Raw genomic sequence first — 24,091 nt, 5'->3', positions numbered from 1 at the left:
CTGCGCAGTGCTCTGCTCTGACCTTTGGGGTGGGGCCTGCTGGGGAACTGACACCAAGGTGGTCTTTGAATCTTTGAGACAGGGTTTTGCTCTCTAGTTCAGGCTGGCCTTGAACTTATTATGTAGCCCAGGCAGGGCTCAATTCATGGTAACCCTTCTGTCTCTGCCTCCTGAGTGCTGGGATGACATGTGAGTATCACACCTGGCTGGACCTCTTTCTTGCTTCTCAGTTCCCTCACTGGCAAAAGGCTGGGTCTACCTAACGCTCTAATACTCCTCCAGCTCCAGTGCCAGGTAGACCCAGGGCTGGGCACTGCCAGAGCCAGACCCACAAAAACGGCCAGAAGTGTTCATATCAAACAGGGAGCCTGGGCAGCCAGAGCTGTCTCGGTCCAAGGTCTGAAGCCTGCGTGAGTCAGCTCCAAGGGCCCTGCTTACAGCACCACAGGAGGAGCAGGAAATGGAGAAGCCCCTCTGACCCTGGGCAGGAGGTGGCAGGGACTCCCCTGGGGACAGCAGTGTCTCTGCAGGTCCCTGGCCTGGGCTCTCTCCTGAGAGGCTCAAAGGCAAGAGAAAGGAGTGCGGGGAAAAGTGGCGTCCCCTCACCTACTGAGTGGCAGAGGAAACTTAAGACTGTGGGTTCAGGCTGGGCTGGGCTGACCGATTTGCAAATGGACATCACCATGACTTCACCTTGATCAACAGACACCATGTGCACCATGGGGAACCCAGGCTTAGTCACCTGGTCCATCCTGATCTCATGGTCAGCGTCCCAGGAGGATTCATCCACAGTGCACACGTACATTTGTACATCTGTGCAATGACTCATTCACGGAGAAAGTTACAGCCCTGTTCATGTTGGTTCAAAGAAACAGGCCACCTCAGGGAAAAACACAATTGGGAAATTGACTTTAATCATACATCTGTCATTTATTTTTTTCTGAAGTTAAAAAAATCTAAACATACTGGTACACTGACTACACATCACTGTCACATGATCACAGAAGTCAAAGCAGTCAGCACTCGGGGACAGACAGAACGGAGAGTGGCCCACGCAAGAGCTCCACAAACCCGCGCGCTGGCCTAGCCCCACTGCCAGGGCGCACGCTCTCTGGACATCCTGGCCCTGCTGCTTGGGCTTACGTAACCACTGATTTGGGAAGGCATTCGCTTTCTTGGGACCCATCTCTAACCGTCTAGCTGGTCTTTTTCTGCAGTGTCCAAGAGGAGGAAGGATCAGGAGAGCAAGTCACACACACACACACAGAGCCACAAGTACCCCAACCCACCCCAGCTAGGTGTTAAGAGAGCCAGCTGGGTGGTTCAGGGGGTCACTGCTTCCAGGAAATTTTAGTTTGTGGGTGCTCGACTTCTGACAGAAGGGAGTCTAGATGTCAGAGGAGTTTAGTTCTGTATGAAATGATCATGTTCCTTTGTTTTCTGTCTCCAAGGATTCTGGTGCCACAGATGGACTACGGATTAAAGAGAACCAGAAGCAAAGCTCAATTTGTTCCCCGAGACACTGGTGGGCCCTGCGACGTGAGTGCTGCAGTGGGCAGCATCACTGAAAGCTCCAGAAGGTTGCCTTTGCTGCCCTAAGAGTGGCTGAGCTGAGCCTGCACTTAAGAGGCTTGAACTGCCCAGCCTGGCCACACTGTGGGACCTCAGCAGAGGGGGACAAACCCAGCTGGCCGTCTGCGCACTCACCCAAGTGTGGAGGCAGTAGTGCAAGCTGGTCATGAGGTCAACTTGAGGTGACCATCACAGGGTGGGCATCTCCACACTCCACTTACTACCCGAAAGCACCTTGGATGACTCCAGAGGTAAGGTACAGCCTGACCTGCGGCCAGCCACTCTGGGCTGGGCTGTGTCTACCTCTGGGTTACAGGTATAAGGTGCAAGGAAGATGCTAACATCAATAATGCCAAGGAACCTAATCCAATTCTAGGGAAAAATAGACCTCATGATTGCCAATATTCACTTTCAACCCAACTCAGTTGTTTCCACACACAATCAAGTGTTAGGATGACCAGTGATGGCTTTTTCCTCCTCTGCCCACCCCCAAAACAAGTTTTGAGAGCCAGGCTTTATTACTTGTGAGTAAAGTCTCAGAGTTCGCTCTGCATGTGGGACAAGTGTCATCGGTCCCTCCAAATGCACACGCACTCTCACACTGCACTCAGAGAAAAGCTCGTGCTGTCAGCAGCCACAGAGCACAGCGCCTCTCTCCCATCTTCAAAGATAGGGTCCTTTCAGTGCAAGGGAATCTCAGGAAAAAGAGCTTCACACGTGGAGCTCTTTTCCTACTTCCTTTAACTGTGCCAGGATGTCTTTGTTTCTTTTCTTTCCACAAAGGTCAAATTTTCCATGTTTTAAAACCCCAGCTGGGATTTGTGATAATCAATTCCCACTGAAACCATGCAGAGATGGTAAGTGGGGTTCACCTTCTCTGGAAATGAACTCCTACTTACCTGATTATTCCTCCTACATGAACTGGTAAATGACCCCCAGAGATGAGCAAGGCGAGCGATTCAGTTTTCAGACCACTTAACTTCATTCCCATCTCCCTTGGGCAGCAGGGAGGACAGTGTCAGACGCTACCCTGCAGGCCCACCCCCGCCCCGTCAGACATGCTGGACTGGCATCTCCACTGTGCTCCTCCAGAGCACCCCAGACAAGGGCTGAGTCCCGGCCATGGGCACCCAACCGCCCCATATCTTGTTCCCCTTTGGTGGCACTCAGCACGTGCCAGGGTCTCACACCCGCCAGGAAGTACTCTGCTGCAGGCTGCACCCCGGCCTGCTCCCTCTCCACAGTAGCACACAGCAGAGGGCGAGGGAGGTACGGCTACTGGACAGTACTGCAACAGCGTGAACCCCACACCTCTACAGTGTCTGACCTGGGTGTCAGGGCCCGACAGCTCTTCATCTGCAGCACAACCTTTGACCTATCAAGGAGCCATCAATACACAACTCGATAGACCAGGAGGAGCCCTGGAGAAGCAAGGCTCTGCAGCATTTGGGAGCTGAGAAGGAATTACAACTCGAGACTGAAAGCGTAAAAGCAGCTGTAAAGCAGAACGGGAAAACGGCACACGCGCGGGCTGCCTCTCACATGAGCGCTGCCCTTGGTCCGGGATCTTCCTCCAAGCTGGGGAGAGGCAGCCTCCTCTTCTCCCACCTGCCCTGATGAGCTCACAGTGGCTAGGCTGGAGGCCGTGTGCAGCTGGTCCCCATCTGCTCTTCCTACAGTGACTGTGTAAGCAGGGTTTTCCCTAGGCTCAGCCACATGGGTCAAAGATAAGAACGAGGGGCCTCACTGCCCAGCTTCCAGGGAGCACACAGGCACTGCCAGGCTGCCCCTGCGGCCAGAGCGATCAAGCTGGGGTTCTCGATGCTCTTAGTTGGAGCGGCACATGCACCTGGGCACTGGAGCCACTGGTTACGAAGCCCACACAGCTGCTTTCCGAGGGGCCAGCTGGGCCTTGACCCTGTAGTATTCATCGTGGTTTATTTTTTGGGGGTCCTGGAACTTGAACTCAGGACCTCATGATTGCCAGGCAGGTGCTGTGCCACTGAGCTAAATCCCTGGCCTATATTTATGTTCTTCAACTGCCAGAGACATTTTAATGGTCAGGGAAGGAGAGAGCAGATGAAAGGCAAGAGGAAGAAAAGAGAAGGCAGTTTCTGCCCCACCAATAAACCCTGTGTGCCAAACTTAAATCTGATCCCCTCTCTGGCATTGTGGCCCTTTTGCTAACACTGGTTTTGGAAGAAGCAAAAGCAAGGTTCTGCAATGCAAGACTGAGCTGGTCAGACCAATTTCCAAGCCATATTTACTGGCCTGTAGGAAAGAGACAGCAGCTCTGACTTCCGCCTGCCTCCTTAGTGCTGGTGGTCCTGGCAGTTGCAGGTGCCTGGGTCTCGTGCTGTGAGGCGGACATCAGAGGCGAAACCATTCCGCAGGATGCACTAGCACGGGCTCCAGCCACTGCAAACCCTTCTGCAGGTGGAGCCTTACCAGTGATTTAAGATGAAGCACAATGCCTTTTATTACACATCTAAGTGTTAATGAGAGGAATGCAATCAGCAACTCCGTTCTGCACTCTACATGAAATCCAGGAGACTGCTGAGTCCAGAAAGAGGCAGCGCTGATAGAGCCCAGGAAGCTCCTGCCCCTCCCCTCGGGTGGTGGACGAGGAGGAGGAGGAGGAGAAGGAGGAGGAGGAAGGGGAGGAGGAGGAGGAGTTTCAAGAAGGATGACCGTGCGGCCAGAAGGCTGGGTCCGCCACAGTGCTGGATGGGTGCGCGCCTCCACATGTCTCCAGCGGCCCGCCTCAGGCTGACAGGACACTTACCACATGCCTCCTCCATGGCCAGGGCTGGGGCTGGGGCTGGGGCGTGCACTTGGCCTTTCTTCCCTTCTCTCAGAGGCTGTCAGGGTGCGGTCTCCTCTGCTCTGGCCAGGAGCTGGCACTGCAGTAACATGGTGACACTGGGCTCTGTCTGCCCGGAAGCTGCATCCTCCTGTCCCAAGAAGTGGGCTATGTGGGGAATTTAGTTCTTCTGCTTAGTGGCAAAGCAAGAGAGATTCTGTCCAAACACTAAATATATTTGTAAGTCATCTTTGTCTGGAACCCAATGGAGGAGGAACAGGTGTGAGGGACAGGAGAGGGCAAGGGGAGTAGCAACAGTCCCCAGCATTCACTTGAGACAGAAGACATCTTCTGATAGCAGCATTGAAGCAGCTGCTGCATCACGCAGGCTGCCCTGGTCAGCGCAGGCCAGCTGTCTCCCACCAGGAGTCTCGAAGCCCTGCTCCTCGCAGGTCCAGGGATCCAGGTCGGAGTCTGATTGTTACTGTTTGCAGATATGTTGAATACCGCAACTTTAATGAGTCCTGTGAGCAGACACAGGGAACAGTCACCACCCCTTGGCCCGTACATCTCCCCTGCTCTGGAAGCAAAAGAATGCTCACTTGCCTATCAACCAGAAGGGGGGCCCAGGGGACCTTCCCCAAGGCCATGCCCTGTACATGCAGTGCTGGGGCTTCTGTCCTAGCTGCCCTGGCTATGGGAGGACTGGGCTGGCAGAGGGCAAGGCTGTGGATGCATCCAGGGAGCTACAGGAGCGCGCAAGCAGTGGTGCACTGGAGGCCAAGATGCCAAGCTCTCTCTGCTCCCTAGAGGGTGGAACAGGTGCAGGTGGCTTAGAGCTTCTGCCTGAGTGGCCAGGGACACAGTGGGGCCACTCAAGAAGAGAAGGTGTGGGGATGGTGGACAGTGGCTGGGAACCCTAAGGACAGATGTGCAGATGGCAGGCCTGGAGACATAAACCGTGTCATAGACACAGAAATGTGAAGCAAGAGCTGAAAGCTTCAAGAAAAGGTAAATCAGCCCATGAAGGGAGCTTAGTCTGAAAGCCTGAGACACTCCTGGGGGACATCTGTTTTAGGAGGGTGAGAGGAGGACAGTGACAGAGGCAACCAGCTAGAGACAGTGATAAAAATGTGGGTTACCCAAATGCTACAGTGGTAAAACATGGACTGTTGTCTGTTGTACTGTTGTAGCTTGTACAGCCCCCTCCCTTCCCCAGCCCTTCACAGAGAACAGATTCTAGTGCCTAAGCCTGCAGCTGCTCTGAAAATCATGAGAACTCACAATGCCTTCTACTGAGGGGCACCCTAAATGTAGGGTTTCCCTCTGGACTGCAGGCTGGGTGCCTGGGTGGAAGTGGTGCCCGGCTCTGCGGCCTGCCCCTTCTCTGTCTGTGTCTCCTGCTCCTCAGGGCTTGGTGAGAAAGGTCCAAGAAGGGGAAGTGGCAGCCACCAGCGCCCCTCCCCACAACACAAGGCTGCTCCTACCTGGGCAAGTAAGGTCTGGAGGGGATCTATCTGGAAATGTAGGTGTACGTTCGTGACGGGGAGCGAGGGGGCTCTGCTTGGGCCGCTGGGTCATTTAGGAAGTCCCAGATGAGGATGGTGTCATCGTGTGAACTACTGACAATCTGGAATTCATCAAACTGGAGGCGGAAAACTCTTCCAGAATGCTCCTAAAAAAGGAGAAAGCAAAGGATAAGAATCTGAACTACTTGAAAGCACAAGGACACAACATGCTATCACAGCCAAATATGGAAGGAAAATTTTGTTTGCTACAGGTAGGATGGAAAGTCAAATACTAGGGTCTGACTTCAGGAACAAAATAGTGATATTCTGCAGTGGAAAACAATACCCTAGTTTCCTGCTACCAATTCTGTGGCTTGGGCTAGAGAAGCACATTTTTCAGGGCCTCCCTTGCCTTATCTCCTTTCCATCTCTAAATTACTTCTACGGTCAGGAAACTAAAGGGTGGAGAGTGCTAACAATGATATGCTAGAAACTACTTACCAATTAAACTTCCTCACTTTGTAACACTACAACTGTACAGATGTCATGGCATATCAACCAGTTTGCAAAATTCATGAAAGTCAACCATCTGGCTTTCATAAATGGGTGTAAGATCTAGTACATGATTCCTCCTAACTGCTGCCCTGATCCAGACACAGATGACTTCCAACAGCCTAGATCTAGAAGGCATTCTCATACCCTTGCTAGCCACTCTTAATACTGTGTTATAGCTTATGTGTACTGGGCCCCCAAGCCTCATGCAGTCATGGAGGCAGCTGAATCTAGCGTTTGTGATTGGTTCATTGTCTAGCTCTGGGGCTGGCAGTGTGAGTGCTGCACCTGCCTAGGGGTGGAGCTGGCATACAATGTAAGAGAGGGAAAAAGGTGTGTTTTCTCCTCCCCGCCCTTTTTGCTCTTATTGTTTGTGGCTGCCATAACAGTTGCCCCTCAGTCATGCCAGCCTACTTTGGAGCCAGCTGAGTAAGGACTGAAACCTCCAAAACTCTAAGATAAATAAACCTTTTCTTTCTTCATTTTGGGTGTTAGGTATTTTGTCTCAGCAACTAGAGAAAAGTAACCAAGACATGCTATCAATTTGTTTAGACTCTGTGTGTGTGTGTGTGTATGTGTGAGAGAGAGACAGACAGACAGACACACACGCACATTAGGGATTAAATCCAAGATCTTTGCACTGAATTACATTCTCAATGCCCCTATTTCTTTTGCTTTTTGGAGTCAGGGTTTTGCTAGGTTGCCAGGGCTGGGCTCATACTTGGGCTGACTAGTTTTGAATTTCATGTCAATACTTCGTATAGTATATATATATACTGGCCCTGTATCAGTACGCAATGCTCGTTTTATCCCTGATATTCCCTGCTCTGGAGTTGGCTCTGTCTGAAATTAATACAGGTATTCCAGCTTTCTTCAGGCTAGAGTTAGCATGGTGTATTAACTTGCTAGACCTTTATATTAACCACCTTTCCATCACTGTGACCAATGTTGAAAACTTGATAAAAATTTGATAAAGAGTAAAGATTTATTTTACTTCATGGTCTCTGTCTTGGTAACTTTTCTCTCACTGAGACAAAATACCTGATGCCCAAAATTAGGGAAGGGAAGGCTTATTTCTTACAATTTTGGAGGTTTAAGTCCATACTCAGTTGGCTCTAAGGCATGGTGGCATAGTGGGGCCGCCATTCATGGCTACCACAAACGGTAAAAGTAGACCAAGCAAAAGAGGAAAGACATGCCTTCTCCCCCTTACACTGTGGGTTCCACCCCTGGGTGGGCACAGCACTCACACTGCCAATCCCAGTACTAGACAACTAACCAATCACAAACACTACATGCAGCCAGGTCCATGATTGCTTGAGGCTTGGGTGGGGAGGTCCAAAAACAAACTATAATAGTCTCAAAAGTATTAGACCTGGCTGTCTGGCTCCAATGCAGAACCACCATGCCAGGAATGTACTCTGTCACGAAACTACATCCCAGCTGGTTTTTTTTTTTTTTTTTTTTTTTGTCTTTTTCCTTTTTATTGGTACTGGGGATTGAACTCACAACTGCCTGCTTACAAGGCAGGTGCTTATGCCACTGAGCTAAATCCCCAGCCCCATCCCAGCTGTTTTTTTGTTTTTTGGTTTTTTTTGACCATAGATTGAACTCATGATCTCACACTTACCAGGCAAGTGTTAGAACCACTGAGCCAAATCCCTGGCCTCATCTTAGCTCTTTTTAAATGATGTGGTGTCGGAATAATGATGTATACAGAAATAAAATCCATGGCACTAATAGATTTTTGCATGGATGGGAGAGGAAAAATGGAAATATGGTGTTTTAAGTTTCTTCCTTTACATATGTTGTATAGATTTTTTTGCAGGGGGCGGGTACCAGGGATCAAGCTCATGACCTTGCGCTTGCCAAGCAGGCGCTCATGCCAGTAAGCTAAATTCCCGGCCCCTTCCTTTACATATGAAATGATACAATATCACTTGCTATTACACCTCAATGAAGATACATATTCTCTTGCTCACTCTGAGACTACTACATGCAACTAGTAACTCAGAAATGGAGGTAAAACAAAATCCTCAAAACTAATCCCTCAAAAGGGCAAGAAAATGGAGAAAAATAAAGAAAAACAGAAAACCGCTATGATAGATTCAAAATCATATAAAAATTACATTAAACATAAATGTTCTATACATATCCATTAAAAAGCAGAGGAGATTAGAATGAATTAAAAAAAAAAAAAAAAAAAAAAACACCCCATGGCTGGGTGTGGTGGTGCACGCCTATAATCCCAGCACTTAGGTAGGAAGATTGCCTTGAGTTCAAAACCAGTCTGGATTATACAGTAAATTCAAGGTCAGCTTGAACTACATAGCAAGACTTTGTTTTAAAAAAAAAAAAAAAAAAAAAAAAAAAAAAGACTTGTCTATAAATATTTATAAAAACTTTTTTGGCAATAGGGGAGGTACTAGGGGGTTAAACCCAGGACCTCTCTGGCTCTTTTAAAAAAAAACTTTTTTAGAAATTTGAGGATAGCATCTTTGTAACTTGCTAAGTTAACCAAGCTAGGCTCAAACTTGGGATCCGCCTGCCTCAGCCTTCCACAGTACTAGGATTAAAGGCATGTGCCTCTACATTCTGCCTATTCAGCAACATTTTAAAAAGGAATGAACTGGGGCTGGGGATTTAGCTCAGTGGCATAAGCGCCTGCCTTGAAAGCGTGTGGTCGGGAGTTTGATCCCCGGTACTGATTAAAAAAAAAGGAATGAACTATTGATACACATCAAAAACAAGGGTGAATATACAAAAGTAACTGATCTTTCAGTGAAAAGAGGCAAGAAAGAGGATGTACTACACAGTACATTTTTATAAAACCATTAGAAAATGCAAACTTTGATGGAAGGGGCTGCTTAGGGAAGGGAGTCTGGAGGTAGGCAGGATGGGAAGGAATCACCAATGGGGATGAGGACATCACCACGCATGGCTTCACTAGTACACCTGTGTCAACGTTTTTATCATGCTGGTACTTTCAATATGTTCACTTTATTGTCTGCTAATTTCACCTCAAAAATGTTTTTAAAAAATAATTTAATAAAATGGGTGTAGTGGAATATATCTATAGTTCTAGCATACTCGGAGGGTGAAACAGGAGGACTGCAAGTAGAGTTGGGATGTAGTTCAGTGCAAAGGTCCTGGGTTCAACGCACACTACAGCAAAAGACAGACAGACAAGCAGTTTGCAAAGTCTGAACAGACATTTTTCAAAAGATAAGCATATGAAAAGATGCTATTACTGTTATCACACAAATGCAAACTGCACATTCACTCAAATGTTTGTGATTTGTCTACTGACAATACCAAGTGCTGGAAAAGAAATGGAAAAAGAGAACTTCCATAGAGTCAGTAAAAATGCAAAGTGCTTTGCCTTTTCAAAATTTAATATGCTACTTTGGGAAGCAAGCTGGTAGTTTCTTTTAAATTTAAACCACTGGATCCAGAAATTACACTCCAAAATATTTATCTGAGAGAAATGAAAACAAGTATGGACACAGTAACCTGTAGAGGAAAACTTTCAGTGGCTTTACTTAGAACCAGTGAGAACGGGACACATCCCAAACACCCTTAAACTGGCAGATGCACAAACAAAATGGTTCATCCCCCACTGAAATACTACTTAGGGATACAAAGAAGCCAAGTACAAACACATACAACAACATGGTCATATCTCAAACCAAGTTAGAAAAGTCTGCACATGGTCTTGATTTATATGGCATTCACAAGACAGCAAAAGTGCAGTAAGAGGAATCAGACAAATGGCTGCTAACAACTGCTAGGAGGTGAGGATATGCAGGAGCCTAATGAAACGGGGTGACAGAAATGTTCTGTATCTTGATTGCAGTAAGAATTACACAACTAAAAAAATGCTATACAGCTGCAAAGTTCACAGAAGCATACTAAAGAAGGGTCAGTTTTCCTGCATGTGAACTGTACCTTAAAACATCAGACAATTAAACTTGTCAGATTAATTGTAAGCAAACAGCAGGACGTATCTTAAAGACTATGTGTGAAATACACAGGCAAAGGGGCACTTCTAAGAGAATATGCTCTAAATCCATACAGGTCTGAGCCAAGAGCGCCGAGCTATGAGGAGCCAGGTTCAAACACTAAGCTTGGAGTGCTTGCTCCTGTCTTTTCCAGAGGTGTGCAGAAGATTCTGCCACCTTGGCATCTCCGCTCATTTGCTATGTGCAGTAGCAGCTGCTGATCTGGGCCTTTGACTAGCACGAGTGCTTGTAGAGGTGACACTCCTCTTCCTGTGTTTTGTGATACTGGGGATTTAACCCAGGGCCACAAGTCTTGAGCTTACTAGGCAGGTGGCAAGTGCCCTGCCACTAAGCTGTATCCCCAATTGCAGTCGTCCTTTGATTTCCTTCCCCACATGGCAAGAAGCTCACATGAGGGTGCATAAAGTGGGTACCCGACCAGATCCGAGCTACTGCAGGCACCATCCCTCGAGTGTGATACAGAACTGAGGCACTGACCATGAGTGCTCAAGATTCCCAGAGCACTTTTGCAACAGGTGTGCAGGTCCTCAGATTCTGGACAAGCTCCAACCCGAGTAATTATATTCCCTCTCCCTCAGTACTCTGTGACTCCTGGTGGTATAGCATTCTTATTTGCTTCCTATACTACAACATCGCAGAGTTGCCATGCAGCTGTTAAACCATGTTCATCTTCACACAGACTTGAAAGCACCTCTGGATGAAAGGCACTATATAAACATGTTTTTTTCCTGTGTGCTGGCTGTCTTTCTGCTTAGCAGGTTTGTGAGGATCTATCTGATCCAGATCTACATCTGCAGCATATGAACATTTAACCCACTATCCTTCTGGCTTCCTTTAACAACAATAAGGCTCTTACCACCAGGGTCCGTAGGCAGAGAGTCCCTGCAGGAGCACGAGGGTCCAGAGCAGCCAAGAGATCCCATACTTTAATTTTTCTGATGATCAAAAAGCGGAACAAAACCTCAGTCAAAAGCGCAATTAAGGAAATATAGGGAAGAGAGAATGAAAAGCATCATACCACAGTGAGATAAGAAAATTCGTGTTTATAGTGCACACTCAGTTAATAGCTGAATCTTAGCAACAGCCCAAATGCCCATCAACCAGTGAATAAAGACGTGAGTCTTTCATTTGGTGAATACTACTCTGCCATAAAGAACGATAAACTGGAGACATTTATGGCTAAGTAGATGCACCCTGAGACCATACTCTTGCCACATTTTTTTTTTTTATCGGTACCAGGGATCGAACTCACGACCGCCTGCTTGCAAGGCAGGTAGGTGCTTATGCCACTGAGCTAAATACCCAGCCCCTGAGACCATACCCTTAAGGGAAATAAATTAGACATGTGTAAACACCACACTGGTGTGAGAAACCAAAGTAAAAATAAGGACCAAAATGTGTAACAGATATTGTGAAATAGGAAGAAAACGTTCAAATGGGAAGAAAAACTAGGAACAGAGAAGGGGGAAAGGAAGGAAAGGAAAAGAAAAATAAAAGGTTAAAGAACAAAAAATGGAAACAAAGCTTTGTAAATGAGAAGAGGATCTGAAGGGAGATGAGGGGAATGGGAAGTTGCATTGTGAGCAGGTACAAACTCCTTATGATGAATGTCAGTGTTATGCATATCTAAAATGTACCAATAAACCTAACTTTAAAGAACCTGAGGGGGAGGATTGTACTTACAGTACAAAGCAGCCTGAACTACATAGTGAGACTCTGTCTCAAAAACAAAGTGAGGAGAGAGAGAAACAGAGAGACAGAGAGAGAGAATCATTAACAGGTACAGTTGGAGAGAAGTAACTTCTAATGTTCTGTAGCATGGTAATAAAACTATGGTTGCCAACAACTGACTGACTATTCCAAGACAGCTAGTAAACATATTCTAAATACAAAGAACCAATAAATGTCTGAGGTAAAGGATCTGCCCCTCTCCAATAGAAAATACAGGGGAAGAAAAGCAGCAACTCAAGGAAATACATATGAATGGTGAAGAGTTTACATTAGGAATCCAGTTCACAGGAATATATTTTGTTTTGGAAAACTGTTCCTTGTATTCATCATTCTTGGGCAAGGTTATTGGTCTTAATGGGGCAGGGGGATGTATGTGACTATCCTAAAAATCAAGAAACAGGTTACTTTCCCCCCAATCCATTTTATTTCAAGGATAAAAAGGAGAAAGAGAAGAAAAAGAAGAGAGGAGGAAGACGAGAGGAAGAAGAAAGAAAAAGAAACAGGTTAGCTTTAAGTACATGGAAGATAGCTAATAATAAATTTGTAGAAGGCCTGGAAGGAAGTGGAGATTTTGTGCAACGTCAACCCCCCCCCCCCCCGCCAGTGCCACTACATCTGTGCAAATACTCTACCACTGGGCTACATAACCAATTGGTTTTGCTGGTTTTAAGACAAGTTCTCACTAAATTGCCCTTGAACTTGCACCCTTCTTTCTCAGCCTCTCCAGCAGCTGGGATTACAGATGTGCTCTGTGGTGTCTGGCCACGAGAACTCTGAATGGTAAGAGATTACTTAGACCCAGGAATCTAAACTTTTCAGGCATCCTTCTAGTCTGAGAATGGCCCAGATCTCAAGCACCAAAATCTGGAATCCATTTAAGATCCTTTATATGTCATTTAAGAGCTCTGCGTTTTGAACAAGCAAATCTCCCATTCTGATTGAAGTTAGCATAGTTATGCCCTTCTAAAAGTCAATTACAATGGTACTTCACTTCATTAATTTACTTCTTTCCATGATTTTGGTCATAAACTGGATTGGATGAGAATCGAATCAAATACAGTGGTTAGGGTGGTTATAATCGAGTACAGTGATTTTGGTCATAAACTGGATTGGATAAGAATCGAATCAAATACAGTGGTTAGAATCCAATCAAATACAGTGGTTAGGCTGACTTTATGAGGAAATCTGAGTTGGTTCTTATCCAATTCAGTCTGTGACCAGAAACGTGGAAAGAATCAAGTTCATGAACTGAGGTGCCACTATATAGCCTACACTTCCTCAAGTTGTATAAAAGACAAAACTCCCCAAAAGTAGAGACAAATCAAAACCAGAAAACAGAATACTGACCCATCTGGAACATGCCACACAGTCTGCAGAGCCTTCCAAGGGTCTGACAGTGATGGGTAACTCCAAGAGAAGAAAGTGAGCTGAATACACTTCTGCAGCCTGGTCAGTTTACTGGATTGTTAATAGCCCAGGAACCAACTTAATGCTGTTGGTTTCTAGTATTTAAAAAGCCGCCAACATCCGCCAGCAGCTTCCATTCCCCCTATCCCACCACAAATAAGGCACTTTGATGAGAAACAAATAGTGTTTTTCAGAAATGAAAATATTTTTGTATGAATCTGCTCTGGACTCAGTGTTGCTAGACATGAGATCTGCTCAAAACATGAATAGATTCTATTCTGGAAATTAGACTCAGGAAAATAAAGACTACTGAATTCATTAAAAATGAAATGCTAGAATTGATGACAAGACAGTTGTACTTTAGCAATCTCTCAAGATTAAAATCAAAGAGATCAAAATTCCAGACGCTACCATGTACTATGCCTCAAAGATACTGCCTTCCAGTGTCTCCAATTTATTGATAAGTTACTATTTTATATATAGGTCCTGGTAAAGTGGATTTTTCTGGTTCTTTGCTTTATTGAGCAAGACAGACAATATTACAAGCAAATAACTAAAATAATAATTGACATTCATGTGTAAAAAATATAATAAAATGAGAAAGTATTTTAGAAAATAGAGGTGAGTACATACATTGAAGAAATATTGTATTAGATTCTTTCTGTGACATGTTAGTTTTTGGAAATAAGAAAAGGTTTTAGTTAGGCTAGAAAGAATTATGGTATAAATAGTGTGTGTGTGTGTGTGTGTGTTGTGTGTGACCAGGGTCTCATACATGCAAAACCTGCACTCTACCCGAGCCACACCTCTGCACCCCAGCTGTCAGATGCGTTCCCAACTGTGTTAGCGAACTCACCCATCATAGGCCCCACTGACTATCCTCTTATTATCAAACCGAATGCACCGAACCAATTCCTCATGGCCTTCCAATACTCGTAAACATGCACCACATTCTATGTCCCATAATCTAGAAGAGAAAATTGAGTTATGTGAATTTTTTGTGTATTGTCTAAGCTTGGCATTTAAAATAATATACTTCACATGTCTTCTAAGAATCCATAATTACAATACTAGTAACAGCAGCTGGGTGTGGTGGTACATACCTGTAATCCCAGCACTCAGGAGGCTGAGACAGGAAGATCATCAACATGAGTTCGAGGTCAGTTTGGGCTACCTAGTGACTTCAGGACCAGCCTGAACTACATAGGGAGACCCTGCCTTAAAAACACCTAAAAACACACACACACAAAAAAAAACAACAACAAAAAACAAAAAACAAAAAACAAAAAAAAACCAACCCAAACAAACAAACAAAAAATCCCACAAAAATAAAACCAATCATCACTCATATAAAAGTGTATTGTTATCAGTGTATTTTCCTTCTGCCCAAGTATATGATGTAAACTCAAATGTAGTATGTATTTTCAGAGCACAATGCTTTATATCCAGGTCCTCTCAAGCATAAAAGGGACTAACTCAGTGCACACGGTTTCCTGGAAAGGAAATGACCAGTCCAGGAGAGCGATGCTTCCTGAAAGCACCAGAAGGAATGGGACCAGCGTTGGGTAACCCAGTCCTCACACATCATCTCACCGCTGGCTCTGAGGACACCTCTCTTTCACTCACCATCCAGGACGGTCTTCTTTCATGTTATGGACATACAAAGCTAGTTTTAAAAAAGTTTCATATGATAATTTTGTTTTGTTTTGGTACCGGGGATCAAACTCATGACTGCACGCTTGCCAGGCAGGCACTTATGCCGCTGAGCTAAATCCCCAGCCTTCATGCGATGATTTAAAAGGCTGTCTGCTTTCAGACCAATCTAAGTGATCAACAAGAATGATAATTTAGGTATAAATGATCTGTTTTTCTTTACTCCTTGCTTGATTTTAAAAAATGGTCTCTGCATCTTCTCAGTAATTCACTGAAGAAAAGGAGAGGGTGAGTAAATCTTCCAAATTCTTCCAAACACATCTGTATCATTCATTTTGGTGAAGGGGAAAAATATAACAAAGTACTCCAACATATGATTTTCATATGAAATAAAAAGAAAAAAATAAAACCAAAAAAATCTTCAGACAGGTTAATTCTTTGGCTAATCATGCAATGTTAAGACAAAACTGCACACTTTTTAGTAAAGAAACAAATTTATTTCTTTAAATAATAGTGACAAAAAAGGCTATTCATTAACACCATTTACCAGCTACTTATTAGTACTTTCAACTGCAGACAAAGCTACATAGCCTGGCCTTCTGCCTCAACCCAGTCGCCTTCTTGTTACTTCTTTATTGATGGGTATACCTGGAACAGGTCCACCTGGGAATGAAACTATTATGGAAGGAGACATATATACAAAACAGACTACTCTGCTGTCTCTCCGACTCTCTGCAGACCCCTAAGAAGCTACAGAAAGGAAAATGCCTGATAGTAAACACCACAGCGGAAGAACCATCTCATCTGTTTACTGAACCTGGGAACACTGGTTTTTCTTGGAAATGGCACTTGCTGCTCACCTGATAGTGTTGTCAGATGAGCCACTCACCACCAGCCGGTCTCTGTACTGCAAACAGGCAATGCCTCGCTTGTGTCCATTTAGGGTCCTTACGAACTCACAAGTACTTGTGTTCCATACCTGAGGCACAAAATGACATTGAGGAGCGATTTGGTTCTTTTTCTGGTCAAATCTATGGTGAATGGAGTCTCAGGGAAGCAGGAACAGGACTGAACCACTAGGGGAAGTCAATTTCTCAAACATATAGAATAAAGCAAACAAGTCATTTAATTCATGGCAATACTAGTTTAATTAGAAAATGGTTAGCATCACATGGGAATTCTTCAAGCTGATCTATGCGGTTTGTCTGGTCTTGTGAATACATTTTCTTGAACTTAAATTTACCCCTGACCTTTTCATGCTCACCATGATTATTTTCTGTTGTTGGGGGCTGAACCTAGGGCCTTATGCATGCCAAACACGTACTTTGCCAGCAAGCCACATCTCCAGCCCACCACCATCATTTACAGGAATGAAGTATCTAGCCAAAACTACCCTACCACCTGCCTTACTCATCATCTTTTTATATAACACTTGTCCCTGATACACTGAATATCAATGTATCCTACAGTGATATCTATAAATGCAGCTATCAACAATCAAATTTTTACATGAACTCTAAATTGGAGACTTACTGAAAAATGCCTTATTACCTTTATAGTTCTATCTCCAGATGCAGAAACAATGTACTTGTCATCAAAGTCTACAACGTTGACGGCTGCTCGGTGTCCAACCAGGACCCTCCGGAGAGTAATGTCAGTTGGGGAGGCCATGTCCCAAACAGCAATGGAGCGATCTTTGGAGCAGGTCACCATCATGCCATTATTGAAACGTAGGTGAAGAACTGCTTCACAATGGTGAATCAATGTGTTCAGCATTTCACCTGTATTCACATCCCATACTCTGGAAGGGATATCTGAGAGTTAAGACAGTACTAAAGCTATGACTTATTAGCCATATTTGAATATAATGCCTCCCACTATACCCTCCATTCTTTCAGAGCAAGTATTATACTCTCATCTTCTTTTACAGCACTAAGGTAGAGTAATAATGGACCATACAGAAACAATAGAAAGAGGCTGGACAGAGAGACTGGGAAAAGCATAACGATGGGGTGCTGCCTAGTGGTACTCTTAAATCTTGAAATCTGGGAAAGTTGTGGAGGACAAAGATGAAGCGTCTGCTCCTAACACCTGATCATTTGGGCCAGTGTTCAAGGTTATCATGAATGATGTCAATTTGATACTGTTAAGGAGATAAATTTTAAATGAGGAGTCTGATTAGTAACACCAGCATTGGCACCGGCCCATTAACTACCCTGAGGAACTGGAACCAACATGGGCCAAGATGCTGCTGATACAGACTTACTACTGTAGGTGTGGATGTGATTGCCCAAGATTACAGGCCCAATGCACAGCTCCAGAGGCATGACTGCCCAGACTTCACGTTTCTCAGGGTGGCAGGAAAGGAGGTCAAAAAAGCCTTCCCACTACCACTATGGGCTCTCAAGCAGAGCATGAGACCCTTGGACAGCTTGAAGACTTTCTGCTGTTACTTTGGTTACTCTATTTCTGCATAATGAATGTGGCTTTGATAATATTTTATGTTTTACAGTTTGGCCTCCTTCTTAAAAAAAAACAAAAAAACAACTTTTTTTCTGGGCTGGAGGTACACCTCAGTGGTACAGCACTTGCCTACCACACATAAGTTCGATCTCCAGCACTGCAAAGCAACAACAAAAACAAAAACAAGAAATACATTTCTCCTTTACCCTACAAATGTACAGTGTTTGAGCTCCTGTAAAGCACTCCACAAGCACCGTTAAATGTTAAATGTTGACAAATGCAAGGGCTGGTTTACTATGCCTTGAAGTAAAAACATGAGAAGTAGAGGCATCATTTTCTAGTCACAGAGCATAATTTCCAATGGCAAACATGTAAGTTCAGAGAATTTAACACAGAGTTAACTGCTTTTACTAGTTTTTTTTTTTTTTAAGTTACTTTTGATGCATTATGTTTGCTAAACCCTTTAGCCTAAGGCCAAGTTCCAAACAGAGGCTTCCAGCAGTGCTGCTGGTACCCAGAACTCAAGCTACACTGGACTCCAGCAGCATAATGTCAGTGTCATCAAACCACCACTGCCTCTGGAAACTGAATTTCCTCCCTGAGTGAAGCTCACAATTAAAAACTGCCAGGACAGCAGGGGAGGGGCTGGCAGGAAGACAGCACTGCTTACCTGTCCATATTTTAAAGAGGTAATGCCTGTGCTATATAGTTTAACTACTTGAAAAGAAAGGCTTCTTTCCTTTCATGTTACTCCCTTCCTTCTGAAGGGACACTAGGAATGCAAGGTTTACAATAAAGGTAAATTTCTGTCATGGATGGAACGGTTTCTAAATTAAAATGGATAGTATCTTATATGTAACAAAGCACAAATTTAACCCAATCATTCCCAAATCATGTTTTAGGTTCTATATTGACACAAATAAAGTGGAAATGGATGGTTTTTTTCCTCTTGGTTTCAGAACTGCATTCATGAGGAGATGTACAAAATTACTATCTATGACAAAGAACAGAGCACATCAGCTGTTTCAGTGTTCAAAACTCAGCAACTGAAGTTCCTACCTGACTGTGGAATCTGATGATCCAGTCACAATGACCCTTTCGTCATACTGGAGACACAGCACGGAACCTGTGTGGCCCATGAGGATTCGCCTGCATTCCAGTGTGCTTTTATCCCAGATCTAAGAGGACAAACAAGACCCTTCTGATCACTGTGATGATGGATTTGTGGAGACTTGTTGGCTCTGATTCCCTCAAAAATCAAAGCCTAGAGCAGTGAGGAAACACATTCTTTTCTGCAGGTACAGTTAAGCAACTATATACATGTGGCTTTAGTCCTAAAAAACTTTATTCTTTTCATTAAGCAGTAAGGGCAGGCTATAATTATACAAAAAGAAATTTTCCCTTACCCTAAAAATGATATAACCATGTATAATGTTTAAGTTTCTGTAAATTAGTACATTCCACAAATACCACTGAACATTAAATGTTGAACAATCCAAGAAGTTACAGCCCCTCAGTGTAACTCAAGAAGGCAAGATAACCCTGAGACTATTCATTTGAATGCTTACATGGGAAGGAGAAGACATCAGTCTTTTAAAGAAACTTTGGAACTGGAACCAACCTAAAATTCTTACTTTCTAGAAGGGTTTGCAACCCTGACGGCTTAAGAATGTGGTCCTCCCTGGTCCCTTGGCTACTTGCCCACAACTGAAGAGACCTTACCTTGATGGTGTTGTCGCGAAGGCCGCTTACTATTTTCTGGTCATCATACTGCAAACAGTAAACACCTTTGCTTGTTTCACTTCTGCAGTGGATTCTCTGTAAGCTATGTCTTCCACATCTCCAGTTAGATTCTATGGTCTGAGAAACAAATGGTGAAGAGGAGCTAATTAGCAATGAACCCAAACCAAACTCATATCAGTGGTAACCAATGTGCCAATGCGGTAATCTATGGGATATACAGGACTAAATGAAAACTAAAACATGCATGAGGAAACTAAAAATATGCGTGGAGAAAAGTTGAGTGCTCAGTGCTCTTCTCACAAATGTGACCACTGAATTCCTATGGAGGCTCAGTTCAAAAGACATTTGCGTATCAGCTTAGGAGCACAGATTTAATGATTTTACTGCTATTTTAAGAAAGTCAATCTCTTTGTTCTCTCATTTGTTTATCAGTAACCAATTTTTTAAAGTTTTACAAAATTTGCTTGGAAATTTACTGTATTTTACCTACCCAATTTACTTGTAAAGGTATTTATTTATTTATTTTATTTATTTTTGGTGCAGGGAATCAAACTCACAATCTCACACTTGCCAGGCAGGCGCTGTACCACTGAGCCCCAAGACACTAATTTTTTAACATCCATCAGTAAACCTTAATGATTTGCTATAACAATACTGAAACTGAAGAATGCTAATGATTCTCTATTTGGCAAATACCCCCAATACAGAAAGTCTTACCTCAATGTCTTGTATAATTTTAGGATAAAGTGATCTATAAAAAGAGTTGGGAGGAGCATTGCCATCAGGAGGTTTGTTTTTGAATAAATACTGTCCCCTAAAAAAAAACCCAAATATTTCCCAATGAAAACCACAGTATTATACATTTATAAGGAGTGACACATTTCTTTAAAGTGTTTCACAGTTTCCAATTCCAATTAGCAATGAAGTCAAACCAAACTCACATCAATGGTGACCAATGTATCAATGCAGACACAGATTTGTCTCCATGACAAACCTGGAGAAGTGTGACGATGAGCCTGATTTCAGGAGTCTCTTGTCAAGCAGTAACTTTCTGAGCTCCAAGCAGTTTGACATTGATTTGCTTTTGGGTAAAATATGATTATTTCCAGTGCAAAATACCAGACTTCCAAGCCTTCTGGGATGGTATAATGTTAACAGACAACAGTATGCTTGATCTGAATTCATCTACTGGTCTGCTAGGCTACTGTATAGATTCAATGGCTCTATCTTTTAAAAACTCTGTTAGTTAATGGTAGCTATTACTTTTGAGCTACTACAGGTCTTGGAAGTTTTTGGTTTTTCCCTTGAGTCAAGGTGTGCCAGTGTCAGAGGACCCAAGCATGGCAGCAGCAATGCCTCTGCAGAGAGGTTACTTTTGCAGATCTTTATTTAGTGGGGTGAGGTATGCTGCTGCCCCATTGCCCCAGCTGCTACTGACCAGTGTGGCTATGTCTGAATGGGACATTTCAGCTCATTTCAACAGAAAACAGAGGAATCACAGGAGCATCCAACAGCAGGAAGGGAGAAAGAAAGATTGAAAGAAAAGCCTGAGCGTGCTGTGCTGCAGGCCTGTGGTATGGAACTGACTTTCACAGGTGTGTTTCTGGCTACGTTTCCACACACATGCCTTTTACTGCCTTCCCTGCATTCCAATGAGCAGCATTTGTTAGCAGCTCCTTCCTATGACAGCACATCTCTGGAATACTCATATCCCAAGTTAGATCTTTGCTACCACAAAAAATCAGTAAATGGCAATCACTTCCTGCTGGGTAAAAAATTTAATTCCTCGTCCTGAAGTTAAGAACTCACCGAACATGGTATGGAAGCCAGTAAACTCGCTGTGGGCATTCTAACTGCTGCTATCTCTGGCAACGCGCCGTGGAGTGGAGACAGGCGGCAATAGCTTTAAGTGCAGTCCTGGCACCAGAGAAGTCATGCTTCCTCTGGGCCAGTCATTTGCTCCTCCCTCTGTAGCTCCATTACTACATAATTAATTGCTCCATGTCTCTAGGAGTGCTTCTCCCTGCCCTGTGTCTTACACCTTGAAAATTAGTTGAGAAGATTTCCTATCAAAGAAGAAGTTGGCGCTAACTTTTGTGTTAATACAGTAAAGAAAATTTGAAATGAAGAAGCAAAAACTATTTTAAAAGGAAAGTAATGAAGCAGACATAATGGCAAAAAGGACAAGGCAGCTGAGCTAGCTGTGGTGGTGCTTGCCTGTGATCCCTGTGACTCGGGAGGCTAAGGCAAGAGGACCCCAAGTACAAGACCAGATAGGAAACCTGGTGAGATCTGTTTCAAAATAAAAAGGGGGTTGGAGCAGGGATGTAGTTCAGTTGTACAGCAATTGCCTAGCATGTTCAAGGTCCCAAGTTTAATCCCCAGCACTGAGGTAGAGGGAGAAGACAAACAAGTTATATTATGAAGCAATTACAGATTAAAGGTACACTTCTCTGGAAAATCTTATTCTATAAAAACTTTGCAGGCAAATGATTTACTTATTTATTTTTTGGCATTGGGAATCAAACTCAGGACCTTGCACTTAGCAAGCAGGTACAGCACTGCTGAGCTAAATCCCTGGCCTGATGAGAAAATTTTAGGTGTGACTCCAGAGCCACACCTGATTAATTTGTTTCTCGGTGCCCACCACTCCTGAGACAGTCTGTCTTTTCAGCCTCTGGCAATCGTATATAGGCACTCCAGGGTTATCTTAAAAGGAGCTGTCTTATTTTTCTCTCATTGCTGAGACAAAGTCCTGACACTCAGAACGAAGAAAGGAAACGTTTATTTAGCTTATGGTTTTTTGGAGGTTTCAGTCCATATTCAGCTGGCTCCAAGGTAGTGTGGTATGGCTAAGGGGCAACTGTTCATGGCAGTCATGAGTGACAAGAGCAAAAAAGGCAAAAAGAAAAAGCCTTCTTCCCTCCCTTATATTGGATGCCGACTGCCTGTCCCTGGGTGGGTGCAGCACTCACACTGCCAATCCCAGTGCTGGACAAAGAACCAGTCAGGAACACTAGACTCAGCTGCCTCCTGAGTGCATGAGGCTTTGGGGGGTCACCTAGACAAACCATTAAGGGGTATGATACTACTGCTATGTCCCTAGAAAAGAGAACTTGCATTATCTTCTAATCATATTTTATACTCCACCAGCTTTAACATGGTATCCAAATCAAAGATGCTACAAAAAGGAATGTATATGCTTTAAAAACTGGCCTCTAAGTATGTTTTGAGTCAAAATCGTTTATGATGGAAGCTCTCTGACAACAGGGACCAATTGCACATGAAATGTCTCATACCTGTAAGTGTGAGTACAGGATAAATGTGTAATATTAAATTCAGAATGTTACCATAAAATGTGATCTGCTGATTAAGAAAATGGACTTTTCCCAAATGGTCTGTTATTAGACTTTTAAGAGTTACCATTACTGAGCAAAGAGAGCATATTCAGTACTATTTAAGAAAGAAAATGGAAGAGTTCATATCCTAGGGACAGACTGTCAAATCCATCTAGATATAAAATAAAACAGCAAAGTGGAAGTTAAATCTTAAGAGACTCAAAACTGTATTTACTTGTTTATTTCTGGTTAAAAATGAGAGACATTTTCAAAGATACATCCAGATAAAGACATGACTAGAAGTCTTTATAGACACAATGGATTGGTCAGATAATTTCAAGAGAGAATGAGAGACTGGTCACCAATTATTTTTTAATGGAGGACAATTGGCACAGAGATGCTGAAGGAGGCTGACATGAGGTGTGCAGGTAAATGGTAATGCCACAGGGTGCTCACAAGCTAAGAGGCTAAGTGTGGCCAAAGACAAGGGACTGGAGTCACAGCACTGAAGGGCATTAAGGAGCAGCGCTGCGGCTGAAGAGACGGGGGAAAGGGCGCCCCTTAGTTCTGCATCCTGCAATCTCTCTCAGATATACTCTATACATTCTTCTAAAAATCCCAGAACTCAGCTTTCCAATTATCCTTTATTTTTTTTTAACTTTTTTTTGTAACTAACATAAAAGGTCTTGCTGCTTAGTTCCAACCCTAAACAAAACTGTGGAGCCTACTTTTACCTTTGGATTTTAACATCCATTTGCTAAGAATTGCTCACTTTTTTTTCCTTTCAAAAAAGGACTTACTCAACTCCTACTGTCTGACAAAGGTTCACTGTCATTTATAGTCCAAATGGGAACAAAGTATATTTTAACAGGGAAGCAAACCATAGCGCTAAGGGAATGAATCTCTACAACTAAAATTTGAGGTCAGGAGTTAATTTAGAGAAGAGTTCTTTTCTTTTTCCTGAGGGACAGAGAAATCTTCCTAGCTGCCCTAAAAGTTTCCCACTGCAGCATCTGCCTGCTCCATCTCTACAGCTGGGCTTGGCACTCTTGGCAAAATGAGGAACTTAAATGTCACACAACTCTATAGCATTTGCTTTGTCATACTGTGAGAGTTTCTTTCCAAAGTATGATGTCAGTTATGAAAGAAAAGTTGTTTTCCTATATGATAAGAGAAAAAGGAAAAACATATTTGGGAAGAAGTAAGAATATTTCAAATACAATTGATACACAGCCAAACAGTTGCTGGTATTTGGTTCCTTTACTGAATCGAAGAAGAAAATTTAAAGTCTTCCTAATA

At 43.7% G+C, this 24,091-nt stretch overlaps 1 protein-coding gene across 12 annotated transcripts in view; it reads right to left on the bottom strand.

Annotated features, from left to right (window-relative positions):
• Positions 1–910: 910 nt before the first annotated feature.
• Btrc (beta-transducin repeat containing E3 ubiquitin protein ligase) overlaps positions 911–24,091 on the bottom strand; it is a 180,123-nt gene continuing 156,942 nt past the window's right edge. For all 12 annotated transcript variants that reach the window (XM_063244246.1, XM_063244253.1, XM_063244250.1 and 9 more), the window contains 9 exons: positions 20,172–20,268; positions 19,434–19,571; positions 18,771–18,889; positions 16,800–17,049; positions 16,109–16,227; positions 14,452–14,562; positions 11,314–11,392; positions 5,863–6,050; positions 911–4,899 (listed from right to left, as the gene is read on the bottom strand). In XM_063244246.1, the coding sequence (XP_063100316.1) occupies positions 5,889–6,050; positions 11,314–11,392; positions 14,452–14,562; positions 16,109–16,227; positions 16,800–17,049; positions 18,771–18,889; positions 19,434–19,571; positions 20,172–20,268 (1,075 nt within the window). In that variant the 3' untranslated portion in view covers positions 911–4,899; positions 5,863–5,888. The remainder of the gene's footprint in view (positions 4,900–5,862; positions 6,051–11,313; positions 11,393–14,451; positions 14,563–16,108; positions 16,228–16,799; positions 17,050–18,770; positions 18,890–19,433; positions 19,572–20,171; positions 20,269–24,091) is intronic.

This window comes from Cavia porcellus, unplaced genomic scaffold, assembly GCF_034190915.1.
Source record: "Cavia porcellus strain 051 isolate PalLab524CR breed Dunkin Hartley unplaced genomic scaffold, mCavPor4.1 scaffold_2, whole genome shotgun sequence".
NCBI classification, from domain to species: Eukaryota; Metazoa; Chordata; class Mammalia; order Rodentia; family Caviidae; genus Cavia; species Cavia porcellus.
This window is presented reverse-complemented; position numbering and strand designations above follow the sequence as displayed.